This window comes from Callospermophilus lateralis, chromosome 1, assembly GCF_048772815.1.
Source record: "Callospermophilus lateralis isolate mCalLat2 chromosome 1, mCalLat2.hap1, whole genome shotgun sequence".
Taxonomy (NCBI): Eukaryota; Metazoa; Chordata; class Mammalia; order Rodentia; family Sciuridae; genus Callospermophilus; species Callospermophilus lateralis.
Window position 1 is genome coordinate 12638583 of NC_135305.1, and position 23064 is coordinate 12661646.

General features: G+C 37.3%; 1 protein-coding gene across 1 annotated transcript; it reads right to left on the bottom strand.

Moving 5' to 3' along the window:
• Positions 1-874: 874 nt before the first annotated feature.
• On the bottom strand, positions 875-5293 carry Pip (prolactin induced protein). Its single transcript, XM_076859852.1, has 4 exons — positions 5199-5293; positions 4502-4607; positions 1242-1356; positions 875-999 (listed from the first exon to the last, which is right to left on the bottom strand). The coding sequence occupies exons 1-4, from the start codon at positions 5291-5293 to the stop codon at positions 875-877; spliced, it is 441 nt and encodes a 146-aa protein (XP_076715967.1).
• Positions 5294-23064: the final 17771 nt, after the last annotated feature.

Genomic DNA, 23064 nt, shown 5'->3' on the forward strand with positions numbered 1-23064 from the left:
GGTATTTTCCTGTCCTGAATTCTGATATCTGTTTGGGAGCCCTGGCCTGGAAGACGAGGTCCACGTTCTTGCTCAGACACACTCGGTCTCTCCTGATTCTCCTGCTGTCCCTCAGCACAATCCACTCTAGCCCTCTTGCTTTCACTCAATCCTGCCTGATTTCAAAGTGCTACCTGCCACCATTTCATATTTGGGGTCTTGGTGACTTGCTGTTCCATCTGCCAGAGTGCCCTCTGCCCACTGTGTGCCCCAGAACTTGCTCAATTCCCTTTTTTCTATCAGGAAGCACTTGGTGGCCCTCTCTGATGAAGCCCCTTGGGACTTCCTTTGTTCTGTTCCAGCCTCCTGTATTATGTCTCAGCTCCTCAGGCAGGCCACACAGGAACCCAGTGTCCCTGAGTGTCTAGTCCTTTGTCACTGGATGAAAAGAAGCCTGGCTTCACAGCATGCAGCATAAGTCCCATCCCCTGGAATCTCAAAGCAGATCTAGAGGCCATGGGGTGAGGAAGACCAAGAAGCAGGGAGACCTGGCTGCCCATCCTGTCTCTGCCTTCCATTGGTTCTGAGTTTGGGGGTTACTGCCTTTCCTCTCTGTGAGAATGGCTCTTTTCTTCCCTGCTTCTTCTTTTTCCCTTCTTTATTCCAAAGGGTATGGGGTGGTGAGAACCATGAATTTCCTTAATAAAGTTTCTTTGAAAGGTTAAGGTTCTAGAAACTTAGGGTATTCTGGGATTTTCAGGATAGAGTTTGGAGGAAAGACACAACAAAACATGGAGAAGCTTGAACAGTTTATTTTACAGACCTCAACAGGAACCCCAGCCAAGCTTACTTGGAGAAAACCACATGGGTGCTGGTGGACACAGAAGGGGTTTCATTAATCTATGAACAGGGTACGCACAGTATAATATCGGTTTGCTTCATTGGGAACCACTGAAATATCTTCAACACAGATATTTTTCTCATTAATTATGTCAACCACTATTGCAATTTTTGCAGTCCCTGGAAGAGATGAGGACAAAGATCATTTTCCCCAAGTCATTTGCAAATTGATTTCCCTTCTTAGTTTTTCTCATGCAGTGTTTCCATTTTAGAGCCTGGGCTTTGTCCCCATGGAATCCCTCTGGGGTCCTCCTTTCCAGCCACCCCTCCATTCCTCCCCCGGAGCTTGTGCTGAACATTTGTTCCTGGTCTTCCTCACTGGTGGGAGAATAACACCTTCCTTGGACTACACTTATACTTACTGTTGGTCTGAAAGTCCCAGAAGAAGGTTATTGGATTATCTTCACAGAGACACCGGGTAAATTTGTAGTTGAAGGAACCTTCAATTTGGGGGTTGCTTTGGAGGTGAGCTTTAACCTTGTGGGGAAAGAGGACTCAGTGTTAGTCTGGGGAATGGGAAGGGGAGGGAAAGACAGAGAACGAGAAGATGCATGTGGGCTAGAGGCATGCAGGAGCCCACTTATGTGGTGTCCATTCATGGGTCGGTCAGTGTTAGGTTTTCTCTCCTCAGGTCCTCAATCTCCTGTCTGAGAAGTGTGGGTGTGAGACTCAGGAGGGGATAGGAAGATGCTATGACTCCAGGGGCAAGGAGAGTTCATCCCTGGCCTGCCATTCATCAGAGAACAGCTTGCTTAGATTAATAGCTGGAGCTTGGGAGATTGATCTGCATGAAGTTTTGGTCTGTGACCCAGTGAGACAGCATCCTGGCTGCTCAGGTGTACATGTCAAGGTCAGACCTTGTTGTCATCACGTGACAGGGCCCTGCTGATCCTGCGACCTGGGATGACAGAAGTTAGACCTTTCCCTCTGACTTCCTCCATGGTCAGGTAGAAACAGCCATGGAATCCCAAGCCTGGCTGTTAGATAAGCAAGTAGAACCATGATGGTTCTTTTTTCCTCTTTCAGCTTGAGATTGCTTTAGTATCTGCAATTATTGCTTCTGTCTATTTCAGTTGTCTAGTTAGCATTTGTATCCCAAGACTCATCCACCCAGAAGGATCTGTAGATCGAGTACTGAGTCTGTGAACTCAGATGGGAAAAAAATTGTATCTTCACTTTGCCAAGATTTAACTGAACTTTGGCATTCCTTCAGTATGAAAATCATTAATGCTACATGGTTGCCTCAACAGCATATGCAACTTTTCCACCAGGAGCAACAAAATACAGTTTATAGATTCAAATACCTTGAACATGGCCTGAACTCATCACCACCCTGAACAAAAGGTGGCAATCAAAGTGGCTGCACCAGCATGGCTGAAGCACCCACAGCCTGCCCAGCCCTGAATCTTCCTCAGATACCTGGAAACTCCACCTTGAATAATAATTCTCCCCCTTGGAATGCTGCTGAGAACACCAGGAGGGTGGGGTGTCCTGGTGTTTAGAGAAGCCTATACTTGCCTTGTTTACTTTTAAAAAAATCATATTTGCAATAAAATATCATCATGAATGGAAATTTCAACACTTATATAATTGTAGCAAAAATATCAGAATCCAGTGGAATTCCAGCATAGCATGAATGAATGACATGTTGTCAAAGACCAGCACAGTTTAGTGGTCTTTATTCAAGCTGATTAACAACATCCATCTCAGACAATGACTTCATAAAATGAAATCTAATATTATTTATATTCCAAATGTATTTTTTCCAGCTAATGTTTTGGTAAACACATATATCACTGTATCAGAACTTCTATTGTTGTAATTCAATATGGTAGCTATCCTGCATAATCCAATGCACTTTATGCATTTAAAAGCAATTTTCTGATAACTATTTCATACATTTTATGAGAACAGTAAAATGGTCCATAACACAAAAATGCTTAATTTTTTTGATTAACCACAAGTATCTTTAGCCTTAAAGTCTTATATGATCTGTATATTCAAGTATATAATTATAGGAACAATCTACAGTGCTTTAATTCTACAATAAACAAATGTGAGACTAATATAAAAAATTTAGTTGTAAAAGTATTCTAATTGATAGAAAATTAGGTGGTGTAAATTTTAAATTTATATAAACAAATTATATTTTCCTAAAAGTATAAATATATAGAGATGTTTTTGTAATTATATTCTTTTTAAATTGAAAGCTACAAACAAAATTGGTTGACTAAGCTAATATAATTTGCTTTTACCTGTTTGCACAATTACTCAGTCTAAGGAGTTTCTTGTTTTTATTTGCACTTGGGTGGGTTTTAAAGGTCACTCTCTCTATTGTACTAATAAGATGCTTAAAAGCATAATTTTATTGATCATACATTACATGTCTTTTTATTGATTTAAATATACTTTATTACACCTATCCCTTCTTTAGGAGTGAAAATAGACTTTCATTAACTATCACCACCATAAACTACCATTGACACAAAAATTTTATGCATGCATTAAGTACTCATTTTCCCCTTTCTCATCTTCAGTTTTGCTTAAACAAATCACAAATTTGAAAACTATGACTCAGGCTCCCTTCCATCCAATTTAGCATACAGAGCTCAGATTCTCAGAATTCAAATAGAAAAACTTTGACACAGTAGTTGGAATGTTCTGCACCTTCTGATCAAGACTCTTTTACCAGAATAAAGATATTTCCAGAATATATTTAAATGAATAGCTATCCTCATGCTCCCAATTTTGTGTCCTGAAATCTCACTCGAATCAGGAAACTCATGTTGTAGGGAAATACAGAGTGATGCAGTGCTCTAACCCCAGGTTGCTCAAAGTACTGTCCTTGGAATACAGCTTCTGCATGCTCTGGAGTTCCTGAGACATCTAGAAGTTCCAGCTTCTCTCTACACCTTGGAATCAGAATCTGTCCTTTGACAGGATGGCCAGGTGAGTTTTAGGCTCATCATGATTCGAGAACTTCTGTTCTACTGCAGTCTAATCTACAAATTAGACTTCTCTCCAAGAAATGCTGAACTGGGAAAAAGAGGACAATCTGTGGAGTGGAGGGTGGGGCCAGAACAAGAGCCAACTTTTGGTGACTTGAAGCAAAAGATCAGAGGAAGGGGGAGTGAAAGGCAGACTTGGCTCAGGGCTCACTGGAGATGAGGCACCTTGCTCTGCAAGTCCTTCTGTTCCATGCCTCAACCTACTGCATGGGGTTGCAATCAGTCCTACCAAGAACCCTCTGTCCAGGCTTCCATCCCAGACCAGGAATGCTCAGGGCCTTGGAGGAACTGTGACTGGTTCTCCAGCAGCTCTTAGGCTTTGTTTTTTCTTTTATTTTCCTTCTTTGTCACTTCTGTTTTCTTGTTTGTATTTTTTTTTCTTATTCCTTCCTCTCCTTTCTCATCTTCTCTAAACCTCTTGGGATCAGAGTTTCCTTATGTCCAAAATGGCAATGTTCTTCCCACATTCCCACAATTGTTCTGAGTCTCAAGTAGCAAAACTTATGAGGAGGTTAAGTATATCGGGCAACACAAAAGTGAGAGAGAGCAATTCAATTTTGTTCCTAATAAGAAGTAAGATTTGTCTGGAGGTCCCTCCTGAGGCCTGTACTTACCACCATGCATTCTCTCAGTTCTGTTTGAACTTTCAGTTTCAAAGTGACTTCTTCATTTGCTCTTGCTCTCTGTGGGAAATCCACATCAAAATTTATCACGTTCCGACTGGTTCCCGGAAGAGAAAAAAAAGGAACAGAGATCATAGACTTGTTCATGGGAATGGCGGGAGATGGTGGGGTTGGATGAACTGCTTAGCATTAGAGCCCCAGAAATTTTTGCCTGTGGGTGGGTTTGGATATTGTCTATGAATTTAGTTTCATTTTGAAAAGCAACTGGATTCTACTTAAAATAGATCATCTTCCATTTTATTTCCATTGACAAAAAAGAACAAGTTTACAAACAGAAAAAAGAAATGAAGATTCAAGTACAATACCACACGTCATTTACTAAAACACCCTACAGTTCTGCTGCTTATCTGCTGTGGGATGGGAGAGGGGAGTCACCCATAGGAGAAGACAGCATAGCCACAGAATCACATCACTGCAGCAAACATCTCCATGCACTGGCTGTTTATGACTGTCCTGAAAGATCCTCCTTCTTTGTTCTGGATAGGGTCCAGCAATTAGAATTTACTTAGTTCTTTGGAACTCGAGTCCCAGGAAGTTTTAAAAATCTACAGGAAGGGATGTACAGATTTCCTGATTAGGAAAGGAGTCCTCCCTAAGTTTTCTCTGTGGAAGGAAGGGCTTGGCTCACGGGTTTTCCAGAGCTTTGTTGAGTCCCAGTTGCAGGCATAGGACCAGGAGCAGGGCAGCAGGGCCAGCCCTGAGTGGCAGCTGGAGAGAGCGCATGCTGAAGGAGGCAGAAGGTGACTTCCCAGAGGAGTGGTGATCCTGGTGACCAGCACACTTCTTATATGTAAATCAAGGAAGAGGAGGGGCTGCCAGGTAGGTCCATGAAGTGATTCATCCAATCCTGCTCCCAACTCATGATCTTTCCTTGTTGAGCTGAACTTTGTTTGTCTTCCTTATTTTCTCAGTATCAGAGCTTCTCAGAATGGTGCTTGCCTGGGGTAAGGACATGGTTCTGTCCCTTCAGTGTCTGCAGTGAGGTGTAGCCCTGTGTCCCATCCCTGCTCTCTTGTTCTCTGCAGGCAGTGATCCAACTGTGCTGGCGGAGTCTAGGCCACTAATATAGAGCACATCAGCTTGAGTACTCTTCTATTAAGTTCAAGAGTAGATGTCATCCAAACAGTGTCTTGGAGTGATAGGGTGATCAGGGCTTGCCAGAGACCAGCAGCACTCACATAGGATGAGAACTAGGGAAGAGGGAGATTGCTCTGGGGGATAGAAAAGTGCCACCAGATTAAGTTCAGGGAAGAGTAGGTGGGGAGTGATCCATATAAAGATGTTTGTGATTTTTAACTCCTTCTGAATTTCAGGTGTAGTGGTAAATGCTACAGATGACCAAGATCTCAGATGCCCCAAAGTCCTCAGTGCAGGAGACTAATAAATCTTGTCATTCGATACAATTCCTGAACATTTTGGAGTTAGCATTCTCAAACAGACTGTTTGGCATCAAAGTGTCTGTTTGTTTCCATATTGACTTGGCCACTTTCTCACACTTGTCTTGTGGCATAAAACACACAGGAAGAAATAATGGAAAGGACTTCCTCCTCTGGAACAACTCATGTCCAGGGGAAGCCCTGGCCAAAGTGTTCTTCCCAATGGAATGATGGGGAGACTCTCTTACTGACAGTGGCACTTTGTTATTTCTCTTTAATCAGTTAGATCCGTACATTAGTCTATAATTTATGAATTGTGCTATTTGCTCCTATCCTCCACATTACAGGAGCCCAGGAATATCTTTTGGGCACAGGAGTGAAAATCCCCATTCTAGGAGTTATCTACATATGTTGCTACAGCTGGCATTCAGAATTGAAGTCTGAATTCCAGTTTCTGGATGTCTTTTAAGTTTCTCTGTCCTGCTTGCTGAGCTCCTGTGCCTCCCTCCACATTCTTGAACTGGGGATGATTGATGTCATTCTTTATTGGTAACTGCAGCTCTTGTTGTGATTGCATGCTTTCTTTGTTCCTGTTCCCTGAACTCAAGGTGGAACTTCATTCCACCTTGCCCTGGTCACAGTGACCTTCCTTCATGAACATTCTTTTATGTCTTCATTTTCTTTACACTGTATATTCTCTTACTTGTTTGAATAATTTCCACCAAAATGACATATGTGGGCCAATAGATGTGATGCAACAAGCCACAAGTCACTATAGCCTAATTTCCTCAACTACCACCCTCACTGCCTACGTCTGGGTGGAGATACCTGCATCCTGCATATCCTGTAGGATGGTGTTTTCTATACATTTTACTGAGTTTAGCTTATGGGAGATTGGGCAAATCCACCATGCCAAAATCCACGTGTCCTCAATGTGTTGCACAAGGGACATAGGGGTATCAGCATTCATGGGCTTGAGTGCATTTGGAAATGGTGTTTCAGAAGTCAGGTAGAATCTAAATAGCTTTTCAGTTCTGTAGATGATATGTAGCAGTGTTTTAATGAGCTTTATGGCAAAAGTTGCCCATGCAATGGTTAGGGTATCCAATCTAACAGGGACTCTTAGGGGGAAATTGTAAACTAGTCAGTGTGCAATGATCAATGGACTAGTCGATTAGATTTAGGAGACCAAATAGAGGTTGAAAAATTAGATTGTAAACAACTCAGGAGGCTTATAGAAGAGATGTGCACCAGGATAAAAGGAAGGGATTAAGGATTATGGATTAAGAAGAAGCTTGTCACAGGCTCAAATTGCAAAAAGAAAGATGATCGTAGACTTGACAGGCCTCAAGAAAGAGCAAGGTGAGGAATGGCCCAAAAAGGGAGTTAGGGAACCGACACATTTGGAGGATGTGGCACGTACATCACACCATTCTAAACATTTCAGACGCATTAACTCACTGATCCCCATAACAACTCTGTAAAGTAGGCTGCTATTTTTCATTCCATTTTACAAATGGGGAAACTGAGGGAAAGAAGAGATAAGTGTTTTGCTTATGTCATAGAACCAGTAACTGGTGAAACCAACTTTGGAAACAGATTTTGTGATATCTGAGTATTTTTATCTGCATTCTTGGGGAACACTTTCAGAAATAGAATACAAACTTGCAAATATAAAAACCAAGTTGAGGATCCTAAAGAGGTGCCTGAAAGTAAGGAGCCCTTCCATTTTACATTATTAACTTAATAGTGAACACACTGATAGATGGAGCCAGTTTCAACACAGGCAGCCTAGCTCTAGAACCTGAGATTTGAGCCACAACACTGTCTATAGGTGAGAACTAGGATGTAAAATTAGTAGGTGACAAAATCGTGGTTCAAAATCAAGTAGTCTGATACTAGTGTTTATGTCCTAAGAGTATTTGTTCTGTTTCTTGGTGTAAGGATGTTTTAAAGTTGAGGAAGGGAAACTCACTGAGGTTTTTATAACTTTTTTACATTGCAGCCAACAAATAACAAAGGTGTTATTGAAATCAGATAGAAGGGACCCACAGTTGGCACTTAGAAAGCCAACTCTTCACTTCCTCTTAATGAGTGAACGCTTGAGTGCTGTAGGATTAAACAGAGGTATTGAACTTGTACAGAAGATGCAATGACTGAGGATACAATGAATTGCTCACCAGAGGAGGTCACTTTCGAGCCCAGCTGAGGTGTGTGTGTGTGTGTTTGTGTGTGCAACAGCAATGGTACTTGCCTTAATGGATTAATACTTAAATCTTAGTGACTTAATACAACAGAAGTTTATTTGTAGCTCATATAAAATCTGTCAGAGAGATAGGGGTGGGAGTGTACCTCTGCTTAGAAACCTCTCATCATTAGTGTCATTTCTAAGGTCATTTTAGGCATTAGTATCCGGCTGTCAAAAGGTGACAGAATGGAGAACTATCGAAGGTGTTTTTATGGGCATGATTTGGAAGTGGCTCATGGCATTCATCCTGTATCCCCATAGCCAAAGTCACATGTCCACACCAACCTGTGAGACTGGGAACTATAGACTCTCTGTGGCCCAAGAACAGGGAAAACTGGTTAGTGAAGTTTCCCGTTACCACCTGTGCACAATATGTGAATAGTCATTTGTAGTAGAAAGCAATAAATTGCTTTCACCAATGTGTGACACTATCAATCCTCTTAATTGTGGCTTTTCTGTTGGATCTGTACTGAAATTTATTATGATTTTACTTTTAGTTTTTGTGATAATTAAAGGTATTTGCTCTTTTTATATTTTTATAATTTTACAATAAAAATTATTAAGTTTTTATTATAAAATTATAATTTTATAATCAAAATAAATTAAAATTATAATTTTATAATAAATTTTATATTTTATATAATTTTATAATAAAAATTACATATGGGACTGGGATGTAACTCAGTGGCAGAATGCTTGCCTAACATTGTAATCCCCTGGTTTCAATCCTCAGCATTGCAAAAAATTTTTTACTTATGACATCTGCTAAAGTAATTTTTTCATATTGATTCTTCTTTAAGATCCTCTTATCCTTATTGTTGGCTCTGTGATCTCATGTGTATTTAAAATGAGCCTATAAATTCTGCAAAGAATAAGAGTTGGTATTTTTTGGAATTACATTGATTCTATAGTGTGGGAAAACTTAACACATCCTTTAGTTTACAAGCTAGATGATACTATGTTCTTTACTTCAGTCTTCTTTAGTTTCTCCCAATAACATTTTCCTGTGAAAAATCTTTTTTAGATTTATTTTTAGGTGATTAACATTTCATGTCACTATGAATTTTAAGACTTAATTTCATGTTCTAATAGTTTGTTATTTATATGCAGAAATATAATTGTTTTTATAAATAGATCATATGTTCAGAAATCTTTCAAATACACTGGGTGCAGTGGCACATGCCTGTAAAATTAGTGGTTTGGGAGGCTGAGGCAGGAGGATCACAAGTTCAAAGCCAGCCTCAGCAACAGGGAGGCACTAAGCAACTCAGTGAGACCCTGTCTCTAAATAAAATACAAAATAGGGCTGTGAATATAGTTCAGTGGTCTAGTGCCCCTGAGTCCAATCCCCAATACCCGCCCCCAAACAAAAAGGGAAAAAATTAAAAAAAAGAAATCTTGCAAATACTTCTGTTCTTCATAATTTTTATTGATTCTTTTCAATTTTCAACAAACACAAATATATCACTTATTACAAAATTCTTTTTATACTTCTGCAGGTTGAGTAACCTTTGTCTGAAATGATTGGAACTAGAAAAGTTTCCAATTTTGAACTTTTGTCTTTTTTTGTACTTTGGAATATTTAAGATCTCTCTCTCTCTCTCTCTCTCTCTCTCTCTCTCATATATATATATATGATGTATCTTGGAGATGTATCTTGGAGATGGGACCCAAATTTGAACAGGAAAATCTTATTTATTTATTTATTTATTTATTTATTTTTGTATATACCTTATACACATGATCTGAAGGTAATTGTACATAATATTTTCAATGCACCTACATACTGTGACCAATTTCATAAGGTCAGGTGTGGAATTTTCCACTTGTGGCATTATGTCAGCACTCAAAAAATTTTGGGTTTTGAAGAACTTAAATATTTTACTTCAGATTTGACATGTGCAACCTATACTTTATATTTTTTCTTATCTTGATGAACCACCTAAATAAAACCTCTAGTGAAATGTTGAATAGAAGCAACTATCATGAAAATCCTGTGGATTTCCTGGTTGCAGAGGCAAAATGGTAAATAGTTCAATATTAACTTTGTGTGAAATTCATAAATATTCTTTACAAGAGTAAAGAAGACTCCTTTTTTTGTTTTTTTGTTTTTTTTACTAGATGTGATAGGTAGAATAATAACCCAAATAAGCCTAAATCCTCACTCCCAGAGCCCATGAATGTTACCTTTCATCACAGAAGGGTCCTTGCAGGTGTGCCTAGCATCAGAGATCTTGAGATGAGAGATTATCATGGACTTTCAGGTAGACCCAACACAATCACAAGAATTCTTAAAATCAGAAAGAATTTCTCAGTTTTGGTTAGTTAGAAAGATGAGAAGACAGAATAAGAGTCAGAGAGAAACAACGTTGCTGACTTTGAAGATAGAGAAAAGGGTGGCGTACCAAGAAATGAGGGTAGCTCCTAGCTAAGTAGGCCAGGAAGTGGATGCTCCCTGAGCCGCTAGGAAGGAATGGTGCTCTGCAGACATTGAGATTTTACCCAGTGACCCTTGCACTGTACTATAAGCTACCCTCAGAACTCTAAGATAACAAATTTGTGCTGTTAACTGTGAAGCTTGCAACAATTTGTTACAGCAACAATAAAAACAAATTCACTAGTTTGACAAGAGATTTAAAAAATCATAGAGCTAATAATAAAAAAAAATAAAAAATAAAAGTTAAAAAAATAAAAAATCATAGAGAATGAATTTTATCAATAAATCTTTTTTTTTCTTCAGTTGGGATGATGGCATGATCCTCTCCTTAATTTTGTTAACTTGGAAAATGACATTGTTTTATTTTTTTTTAATTTTATTTATTTTATTTTTTTTAAATTAATTTTTATTGTAGGTTGTTCAAAACATTACATAGTTCTTGATATATCATATTTCACTCTTTGATTCAAGTGGGATATGAGCTCCCATTTTTACCCCATATACAGATTGCAGAATCACATCAGTTACACAACCATTGATTTACATATTGCCATTCTGGTGACTGTTGTATTCTGCTGCCTTTCCTATCCTCTACTATCCCCCCTCCCCCCTCCCCTCCCCTCTTCTCTCTCTACCCCCTCTACTGTAATTCATTTCTCCCCCTTATATTTTTCCTCCTTTCCCCTCACTTCCTCTTGTATGTAATTTTGTATACCCCTGAGGGTCTCCTTCCATTTCCATGCAGTTTCCCTTCTCTCTCCCTTTCCCTCCCACCTCTCATCCCTGTTTAATGTTAATCTTCTTCTCATGCTCTTTGTCCCTACTCTGTTCTTAGCTACTCTCCTTATATCAAAGAAGACATTTGGCATTTGTTTTTAAGGTATTGGCTAGCTTCACTTAGCATAATCTGCTCTAATGCCATCCATTTCCCTCCAAATTCTATGATTTTGTCACTTTTTAATGCAGAGTAATACTCCATTGTGTATAAATGCCACATTTTTTTAATCCATTCGTCTATTGAAGGGCATCTAGGTTGGTTCCACAGTCTTGCTATTGTGAATTGTGCTGCTATGAACATGGATGTAGCAGTGTCCCTATAGTGTGCTCTTTTTAGGTCTTTAGGGAATAGACCGAGTAGGGGAATAGCTGGATCAAATGATGGTTCCATTCCGAGCTTTCCAAGAAATCTCCATACTGCTTTCCAAATTGGCCACACCAATTTGCAGTCCCACCAGCAATGTACAAGAGTACCCTTTTCCCCACATCCTCACCAGCGCTTGTTGTTGTTTGACTTCCTAATGGCTGCCAATCTTACTGGAGTGAGATGGTATCTTAGGGTGGTTTTGATTTGCATTTCTCTGACTGCTAGAGATGGTGAGTATTTTTTCATGTACTTGTTGATTGATTGTATGTCCTCCTCTGAGAAATTTCTGTTCAGGTCCTTGGCCCATTTGTTGATTGGGTTATTTGTTATCTCATTGTCTAATTTTTTTAGTTCTTTGTATATTCTGGATATTAGGGCTCTGTCTGAAGTGTGAGGAGTAAAGATTTGTTCCCAGGATGTAGGCTCCCTGTTTACCTCTCTTATTGTTTCTTTTGCTGAGAAAAAACTTTTTAGTTTGAGTAAGTCCCATTTGTTGATTCTAGTTATTAACTGTTGTGCTATGGGTGTCCTATTGAGGAATTTGGAGCCCGACCCCACAGTATGTAGATCATAGCCAACTTTTTCTTCTATCAGACGCCATGTCTCTTATTTGATATCAAGTTCCTTGATCCACTTTGAGTTAACTTTTGTGCATGGCGAGAGAAAGGGATTCAGTTTCATTTTGTTGCATATGGATTTCCAGTTTTCCCAACACCATTTGTTGAAGATGCTATCCTTCTTCCATTGCATGCTTTTAGCCCCTTTATCGAATATAAGATAGTTGTAGTTTTGTGGATTGGTTTCTGTGTCCTCTATTCTGTACCATTGGTCCACCCGCCTGTTTTGGTACCAGTACCATGCTGTTTTTGTTACTATTGCTCTGTAGTATAGTTTGAAGTCTGGTATAGCTATACCGCCTGATTCACACTTCCTGCTTAGCATTGTTTTTGCTATTCTGGGTCTTTTATTTTTCCATATGAATTTCATGATTGCTTTCTCTATTTCTACAAGAAATGCTGTTGGGATTTTGATTGGCATTGCATTAAACCTATAGAGAACTTTTGGTAATATCGCCATTTTGATGATGTTAGTTCTACCTATCCATGAACAGGGTATATTTTTCCATCTTCTAAGATCTTCTTCTATTTCTCTCTTTAGGGTTCTGTAGTTTTCATTGTATAAGTCTTTCACCTCTTTTGTTAGGTTGATTCCCAAGTATTTTATTTTTTTTGAGGATATTGTGAATGGGGTGGTTGTCCTCATTTCCATTTCAGAGGATTTGTCGCTGATATACAGGAATGCTTTTGATTTATGCGTGTTGATTTTATATCCTGCCACTTTGCTGAATTCATTTATTAGCTCTAATAGTTTCTTTGTAGACCCTTTTGGGTCTGCTAGGTATAGAATCATGTCATCTGCAAATAGTGATAATTTGAGTTCTTCTTTTCCTATTTTTATGCCTTTAATTTCTTTCGTCTGTCTAATTGCTCTGGCCAGTGATTCGAGAACTATGTTGAACAGAAGTGGTGAGAGAGGGCATCCCTGTCTTGTTCCAGATTTTAGAGGGAATGCCTTCAGTTTTTCTCCATTCAGAATGATGCTAGCCTGAGGCTTAGCATAGATTGCTTTTACAATATTGAGGTATGTTCCTGTTATCCCTAGTTTTTAAGTTTTGAACATAAAGGGATGCTGTACTTTGTCGAATGCTTTTTCCGCATCTATCGAGATGATCATATGGTTCTTATTTTTAAGCCTATTGATGTGGTGAATAACATTTATTGATTTCCGTATATTGAACCAACCTTGCATCCCAGGGATAAATCCTACCTGATCATGGTGCACAATTTTTTTGATATGTTTTTGTATCCATTTCGCCAGAAGTTTATTGAGGATTTTTGCATCTAGGTTCATTAGAGATATTGGTCTGTAGTTTTCTTTCTTTGAAGTGTCTTTGTCTGGTTTAGGAATCAGGGTGATGTTGGCCTCATAGAATGAATTTGGAAGTTCTCCCTCTTTTTCTATTTCCTGAAATAGCTTGAAAAGTATTGGTATTAGTTCCTCTTTAAAGGTTTTGTGAAACTCTGCTGTATACCCATCCGGTCCTGGGGTTTTCTTAGTTGGTAGTCTTTTGATGGTTTCTTCTATTTCCTCAATTGATATTGGTCTGTTTAGGTTGTCAATATCCTCCTGACTCAATCTGGGCAAATCATATGACTTAAGAAATTTATCGATGCCTTCACTATCTTCTATTTTATTGGAGTATAAGGATTCAAAATAATTTCTGATAATCTTCTGTATTTCTGAAGTGTCTGTTGTGATATTGCCTTTTTCATCCCATATGCTAGTAATTTGAGTTCTCTCTCTTCTTCTCTTCGTTAGCGTGGCTAAGGGTCTGTCGATTTTATTTATTTTTTCAAAGAACCAACTTTTAGTTTTGTCAATTTTTTCAATTGTTTCTTTTGTTTTGATTTCATTAATTTCAGCTCTGATTTTAATTATTTCTTGTCTTCTACTTCTTTTGCTGTTGTTTTGTTCTTCTTTTTCTAGGACTTTGAGTTGAAGTATTAGATCATTTATTTGTTGGTTTTTTCTTTTTTTAAGGAATGAACTCCAAGCAATAAATTTTCCTCTTAGAACTGCTTTCAATGTGTCCCATAGATTCCGATATGTTGTGTCTGTGTTTTCATTTATCTCTAAGAATTTTTTAATTTCCTCCTTGATGTCTTCTATAACCCATTGATCATTCAGTAACCTATTGTTCATTCTCCAAGTGATGCATGATTTTTCCTTACTTCTTTTATCGTTGATTTTCCAATTTCATTCCATTATGATCAGATAAGATGCATGGTATTATCTCTACTCCTTTATATTGTCTAAGAGTTGCCCTGTGACATAATATATGATCTATTTTTGAGAAGGATCCATGTGCTGCTGAGAAAAAAGTGTAACTGCTTGATCTTGGGTGGTATATTCTATATATATCAATTAAGTCTAGGTTATTAATTGTGTTATTGAGCTCTATAGTTTCCTTATTCAACTTTTGTTTGGAAGATCTGTCCAGTGGTGAGAGAGGTGTGTTGAAGTCTCCCATGATTATTGTATGGTGGTCTATCAGACTCTTGAACTTGAGAAGAGTTTGTTTGATGAACATAGCTGCACCATTGTTTGGGGCATATATATTTATGATTGTTATGTCTTGTTGGTGTATGGATCCCTTGAGCAGTATGTAGTGTCCCTCTTCATCCCTTTTGATTAACTTTGGCTTGAAATCTATTTTATTTGATATGAGTATGGACACTCCTGCTTGTTTCCGAAGTCCATATGAGTGATATGATTTTTCCCAACCTTTCACCTTCAGTCAATGTATGTCTTTTCCTATCAAATGCATCTCCTGAAGGCAGCATATTGTTGGGTCTTGTTTTGTGATCCATTCTACTAGCCTGTGTCTCTTAATTGGTGAGTTTAAGCCATTAACATTTAGGGTTATTATTGAGATATGGGTTGTTCTTCCAGCCAGACATTGTTTTATTAAAGTAACCTTTCTTACTAGGCATAAACTCAATTGCTCATTACATATTTTATAAGTAAACCAATTATACATGTGTATATATGTATTATGTGCACATATATAAATGTATACATAGATGCATGGAGGTCAATATAGATTATAGATAGATAGAGATGACAGATGGATTTAGTTTCACAGAACTTTCTTAGTATCTTTATTTCTCTGTCTACAGATTATGTTGACTTGTAATGATTTTTCACAAATGTGTGTGTCAGAATTTGTTATTGGGGTTCAGATGTCCTAATTAATTGAAAGGCTTCTTCTTTTATTCTCTGGAATAAGTTACATATAATTGTTATTTCTTATTGAAATATTTGGTAGAATTATTGAATTATTGGGTCAAGTGAATTGGTCTTTGTGTTCTCTGTGTGGGAGGTTTTTCAAATATAGATTCGATGTCTTTGAAAATTAACTGGATTACCCAGACTTTATTTAGTCCTCATTAAAAAAAAAAAACTTTTAAAATTAGAGCATTACGATTATATATAGTATTTGGATTCCTTTTGTTCAGATTATACATACAAGGAATTTGGTTTCCACATTCTTCCTCTTGCCCCTCCCTGATTCCCTATTTCTCCTCCTATACTGACCTTCCTTTCACTCCTTTATTTGTTTTATTTTTGATTGGGACTTTCTGTAAAGGAGGAATTCTCTTTGGTGCATTTATATATTTATATAACATGATTCTGTTAGGTTCATTCCATATTGCTTTTCCTTCCTTCCTCCCTCCCTCTCATTCTCCTACTCCACTAATAGCCACTAATAGCTACTAATAGCTACTAATAGCCACTAATAGCCACTAATAGCTACTCCACTAATAGCTTCCATATATGAGATATGAGATTCTGTTAGGTTCATTCCATATTGCTTTTCCTTCCTTCCTCCCTCCCTCTCATTCTCCTACTCCACTAATAGCTTCCACATATGAGAAAAAACATTTCAACCTTGATTTTCTGAGTCTGGCTTATTTAAGTTAGCATGATTTTCTTCATGTTCATCCATTTACTAGCAAATGCCATAATTTCACTTTTCTTTAAGGCTGAGTAATACTCCATTATGTATTTATACCACATTGTCTTTATCCCTTCATCTGCTGAAGGGCATATAGGTTGGTTTCATAGTTTAGCTATTGTGAGTAGAGCTGCTACGAACATTGATGTGGCTGTGTCATGGTAGTATGCTGATTTTAAGTCCTCTGGGTATATGCCAAGGAGTGGGATAACTGAATCAAATGGTAGTTCTATTCCAAGTTTTCTGAGGAATCTCCATACTGCTTTCCACAATGGTATTTCTTGTTTTGAGACATTTCTGTTTATTTTTTCTCACTTATTGATTGCATTATTTATTTATTTTTTGGGCTTTGAATATTTTGAGTTCTTTACATATTCTGCATATTAATCGCCTTTCAAAGGAGTAACTTGTCAAAGATTTTTTTTTTGCCATTCCATAGGCTCTCTCTTTACTCTCTTCATCATTTCCTTTGCTGTGCAGAAGCTTTTAATTTGATGGCATCCCATGTATTGATTCTTAGCTTTTTTCCTTGAGCTTATGGTTTTGTTGAGGAAGTTGGTTCCTGAACCTATATGATGGAGAGTTCACCCTAAATTTTCTTCCAGCAGTTGCAAGGTTTCTGTCTAATTCCTAAGTCTTTGATCCATTTTGACTTGACTTTTTTGCATAATGGAAGATAGGGATCTAATTTCATTTTCCACACATGGATATCCAGTTTTCCCAGCACCTTTTGTTAGAAAGGCTGTCTTTTCTCCAACATGTATTTTTGGCATCTCTGTCAAGTAGGAGATGGCTGTAAGTATATGGATTTGTTTCTGAGTCCTCTATTCCGTTGATCTTCATGTCTACTTTGATGCCAACACATGCTGTTTTTGCTACTATAGCTCTGTAGCTTAATTTTAGATTGAATATTATGATGCTTATTGCATCACTTTCCTTATTCAGTATTGCTTGGGCTATTCTGGTTCTCTTATTCTTCCAAATGAACTTAAGGAATATTTTTTCTAGTTCTTGGAAGAATGGCATTGGTATTTTGATAGCAATTTCATTGAATGTGTATATTGCTTTTGTTACTGTGACTATTTTGACTACATTAATTCTGCCTATCCAAGAACATGGGAGTCTTTCCATATTCTGAGGTCTTCTTCAATTTCTTTCTTCAGTGTTCTGTGGTTTTCATTGTAAATACCTTTCACTTCCTTGGTTAGGTTAGTTTGCAGCCTTTTTATTTTTGGGGTTGTTAAAGCGATGGATTTCCTGATTTCTTTCTCAGCTGAATTGCTGTTGGAGTATAGAAAAGATTTTGGTTTATGAGTATTGTTCTTGTATCCTATTGCTTTGCTAAATTTATTTATCAGCTCTAGGAATCTTCCTGAGGATTTTTTTTTTTTTGGTCTTCTAGATATAGTATCTTGTCTTTAGCAAATGGTGATAATTTGACTACTTTTTTTTCCCATTTGTATAAATTCAATTTCCTTTTCTTGTCTAATGCTCTGGCTAGTTTTGAGAACTATATTGCATAGGAATGATAAAAGTGAACATCCTTGTTTTGTTACTGATTTTAGAGAAAAAGCTTTCAGTTTTTCTCCATTCAGTATGATGTTGGCTTTAGGTTTGTTGTATATAGCCTTTATAATGCTGAGGTAAGTTCCTTCTATCCCTAGTTTCTCCAGCCTTTTTAACATGAAGTATTGTTGTAGTTTTTCAAAGTCCTTTTCTGCATTCATTGAGATGATCATGGAGTTCTTGTTCTTAATTCTATTTTCTTGGTGAATTATAGTTGATTTGTGTATATTGAACCAACTTGGAATCCTTGGGATGAAACCCATTTGATTGTGGTGTATTATTTCCCTAATTTTTGTATATAATTTGTTAATATTTTATTAAAGAGTTTTGCATCTATGTGTGTCGGGATATTGGCCTGTAGTTTTCTTTCCTAGATGTGTCTTTGTCTGGTTTTGGTATCAGGGTTTTACTGGCTTCATAAAATGTGTTTGGGTGTATCCCTTCCCTTTCAATTTCATGAAATAATTTGGGAAAGACCAGTGTTAGTTTTTCTTTAAAGGTCTGGTAGAACTCAGCTGAGAATACATGTTGTCTGGGCTTTTTTTGTTGGAAGGCTTTTAATTGATGTTTCAATTTCATTACTTGAGATTGACCTGTTTAGGGTTTCTATGTTTTCCTCTTTCAGTTTGGGAAGGCCATATGTGTCTAAAAATTTGTCAGTGTCTTCTAGATTTTGCAGTTTATTGGAGCATAAATTTTCAAGAGTTCCTAATAATCTTCTGGATTTTAGAAATATCCATGATGATATTGCATACTTCATCTCCAATTTTGTTGGTTTGGGTCTTTTCTATTTTTCTTTTGTTAGCTTGGTTAGAGGTTCATCAATCTTATTTACTTTTTCAAAGAACCAACTCTTGGTTGCATTGATCCTGTGTACTATCTTTTTTTCTCAGTTTCATTAATTTCAGCTCTGATTTTGATTGTTTCCTGTCTTCTGATTTGAGGGTTAGTTTCTTCTGCTTTTTCTAGGCCTGGAGGTGGAGCATAAGCTTATTTATTTGGGATCTCTCTATTTTTTATTGTAGGCACTAAATGCTTAGGATTCTTCTTAGAACTGCTTTCATACTATCTCAGAGATTTTGATATGTTATATTTTGTTTTTATTTGTTTCTAAGAATTTCTTGACTTCTTCTCTAATTTCTTCCATGATACATTTCACTTAAAAGAATATTGTTTAATCTCTGTGTGTTTATGTGGTTTCTATTATTTTCTGGCTATTAATTTCCAGTTTTATTCCATTATGTTTGGATAGGATGCAAGGGATTACATTACATTGATTACTTTTTGCAACTACTAGGACTTACTTTGTGAGCTAGAATATGGTCTATTTTGGAAAAGCTTCCATGAGCTATTGAGAAGAAAGTAAATCCAGCTCATGGGGGTAAAATATTCTGTAGGTATCTATTATATCCATTTGATTTATAATATTATTTAGTTGTATAGATTCTTATTAATTTTATGCTTTGATGGGCTGTCTAGGGGTGATAGTGTGTGTTGAAATCATCCAGTATTATTATATTGGGGTCTCTTTGTGATTTAATGTCAGGAGTATTTTTTTTAAATGAAATTGAATGCACTGACATTTGGGCATATATGTTTACCATTGTTTTATCTTTCTGTTGGATTGTTCTCTTTACCAGGATATATAGTGGTCTTCTCTGTCTCTTGGTTAATTTTTTTCTTGAAGTCAACTTTGTAAAATATTAAAATATCTACTGCAGCTTGTTTACGGATTCCATTTGTGTGGGATATTTTTTCCATCCTTTTACCTTTAGCCTCTGAGTGTCTTTGCCTACGAGATTGGCCTCTTGCAGACAGCCTATAATAGATCTTATTTTTTGATTCATTCATTCTATGAATCTATGTCTTTTAATTGTAAAATTGAGACTATTTAAATTCAGCATTATTATAGATATGTGTTTGTGGTTTACTGCCATTTTGATTTTTTTGTTATGTTTAATTCTGTCTTGACTCTGATTTAGTCTTCAATTGTCTTCATTTATTTGGGAGTTTTGTGACTTGATTTTGGTTTCTCTTTTTACAATTTATATTTGAGAATTCTTTATAGTGATGGCTTGATTGTCATGAATTCTTTAGTCCATCCTTGTCATGAAAAGTTTTTATTTCCAAATAAAATATGAAAGAGAGCTTTGCTGAATATAGCAATATTGATTGGCAATTGTTTTCTTTTGAAAAATTAAATACCTCATTCCAGGCTCCTTGCTTTTAGTGTCTGAATAGAGAAGTCAGAAGTCAGCCTTATTGGTTTCCTCTAAATTTGACCTAATATTTCTCTCTGGTAGCTTTATAATTCATTCCTTATTTTCTAAGTTAGTCATTTTGATGATGATGTGTCTTCAAGAAATTTTCTTCTGATTAGTCTATTTGGCATCATGCATGTCTCCTAATTGTGGGTGTCGATCTCTTTTCTGATATGAGCAAAGTTTTCTGTGACTATCTCATTGAAAATGTTCTTAATATCTTGAACTTCTATCTTCAGCTTCTCTTCTACTCCAATTATTTTAAGATTTGGTTTGTTGATATTGTCCCAAGTTTCTGTGTATACTGATCAAGTTCTGTTATGTTTCCCTTTATTGTTAATCTGTGTATTCAAATTTGTGTATTCTGTCTTCAAGGCCTGAGGGTCTGTCTTCAAGAGCTGAAGTTCCGTTTTTACTCAATTCAATACATTGATAATGCTTTCGAGTGAATTTTTAATTTACTTCATTATTATTTTCATTTCCTGGAGTTCTGATTGGTTTATTTTCAATACATCTATTTGTGTACTAAAAATGATCTTTTCTCCTCTGTATTTGCTCTCTTACTTCATTCCTTAGATCTTTTTCAATTTATTGATCTTTTTAATAATCAGAATTTAATAACTTTTCTCTGAAATTTTGCCCTCTTCCATATATGTGGATTCCTTTTGGGGGGGATTTTGGATGGGGGGGGGTGCCTGTTTTCAGAGGACCTGGACTTGCCCATAAATTAAGATGGTTGTCCCTTCCTCTCTTAGATGTGTGTTTTTATGTGTGTAGTTCTTTTTCATTCTAGGATTTCTCTATTTTTTGATGTATGAATAGATGTCAAGGGATGGGACCTGAAGTTTACCTCTGGTTGTTTGTTTTTGGGACCTGGTTTTGGTTTGGGTTTTTGATGTTCCCAATTCTATGAATTAAAGTATTATTTCGGTGGGGTTAGATCATGTGTGTTGCAGGATTCATGGTTGCTTGACTGAGTTGTGTTTCTCAGCAGTAGGATCTCTCTTGAAGTGTCCTAATCACTTTAAGCCTCCTCTTAGGGGCATGGGAAGCCAGAAGTCGCACTAACATCAGCCACATAGGTATCATTTTGAGATAAATGTTTAGTGTCTACTTTGACATCAGTAATACTAGTTGCCATCTATAAAGAAATGGTGAGGTTCACATTTAACATCAAGACCAGCAATACAAAGCTGTGGGCTAGATCAGGCATTCAACATCAGGTGCCTAGTATGTCATTCACTTTATTAATAATCACAACAAAATGAATGGGATATGAATTATATAAACTATATAATTATATTATTTAGTGGGATTACACTGTCTTAAGGAGAGAGAAAATAGGGTGAGAAGGTGAGAGAAAGTTTGAAATATTTAGAAAAGTGAACCAAGGAGAGACAGATGGTAGGTAGCAGATGTCAGCTATAAAGAAGAATAATAAAAGATTTACACAAAGCAATAAAATAAAGAAAGAAAGGGTGTGAGAACAGGAAAATTTTTTTTGTTAGTGGGAGAAAAGAGCTATGAAGGGGAAATAAGAGGGATGAGAACCAAGGTATTGACAAACCAGCAACTGTAAGATCAAAATAGCTTGTACCCACAAATAACTGAACCTCACCTAAGACAAATTAAGGCTAAATAATAAACAGGTGTATAAGGAAACAACTAATGTGAAAGTAAAATTATATGAGTGTACATATATTTTCTCAGACTTATCCATGTAATGAGTATATACACACCCACACCCACACACCCACATATATACACACAAATCATATATGATGGAAAAAAGAAAAAGTAATACATTATCATGAAATGGTGTCTGAAAAAAATTAAGAAATAGTTAAGAATTAAAAAATAATAAAAAGACTAGATTAAAGTGGGAGTTTGAACAAAATAACAGAAAAAGAAATGAGGGAAAAAAATTAAAAATAAAAAATCATGCTGAGTAATAAAGGCTTTATTTCAGCTGTGGTGGTCAAAACTGGTGGCAGAGATGGATGTTCATTCTTGGTATTGCTTTTGGCTTCCTAACCCTTGGGTCAAGGATTGGGGATTGTGACCTTTGTGCTCCTCTTAGCTGCCAGGTTTTGTGGCTAGGAGGCAAAGCTGGTTATAGCAGGTCTTAGCTTTCAGTCTCCCAGTGCACAGTGGAGTGGCACAATTTGGGTGCAGATTGTGTGTTTCTATGGCAGGGGTGTTGTGGAGTTCTAAATTGGAGGTTCCAGTAGTTGGGGTTTAGTCTAGATTGAACTTTGAAACACTCTAGGTGGGCATTTGAGAGTTGCTCTACACACCCAACTGAAGGGGGATGCCGGTTTCTGCAGGACGCCTCGATCTCTAAGGTCTATGGTAAAATCTGCTTTGGGGTGTAGGGACAAAGCCTCCCCAGGTTTCACCTTCACCACTATGAATAGGGAATACCCGGTATCTGTCCTGGAGTTCAGGCACTCCTGTGCAGCTGCTGAAGTGCCAGCAGCAATGGGTGATTTCTCCCTGGGGATCCGGAGCTTGAATGGCCCAGGAAAACTTTTCTTTGTGTCTATTTCAGCCTCTCTGTTCAGATGCCTTCTGGGATTTTTTGGTCAGCAGAAGAGGTTACCAATTTCCTGGCAGTGGGAATGGGGCAGCACAACCTCTGCTCTCTTTGGCCACAGGAATGCAGGAAATTGCTGCTCTTTTTGGTAGCATGAGTGCAATGGCAGCTGCCTTCTCTGGAAGGGCAAGTGCATGCTTTCCCCCAGTGGTGTGTGCCACTGAGGAGGCTTTCCCCGGGAGCTCACAGTCGTTTTCCATGCCCCAAAATGCTTTCCCTCCTGTGGGAGTTATTTTTGGATATGCTTATACTGATTTGCTTCCCCTACTAAAGTGGAAGTGTGTCTA

Excerpts from the sequence above, each read along its gene's own strand:
- Pip (XM_076859852.1), bottom strand. The coding sequence starts at position 5,293 with ATGCGCTCTCTCCAGCTGCCACTCAGGGCTGGCCCTGCTGCCCTGCTC. Across the intron at positions 4,608-5,198 it reads AACAAAGCTCTGGAAAACCC|TCGGAACGTGATAAATTTTG; the intron begins GTGAGCCAAGCC and ends TCCGGGAACCAG. Across the intron at positions 1,357-4,501 it reads AACTGAGAGAATGCATGGTG|GTTAAAGCTCACCTCCAAAG; the intron begins GTAAGTACAGGC and ends TTTCCCCACAAG.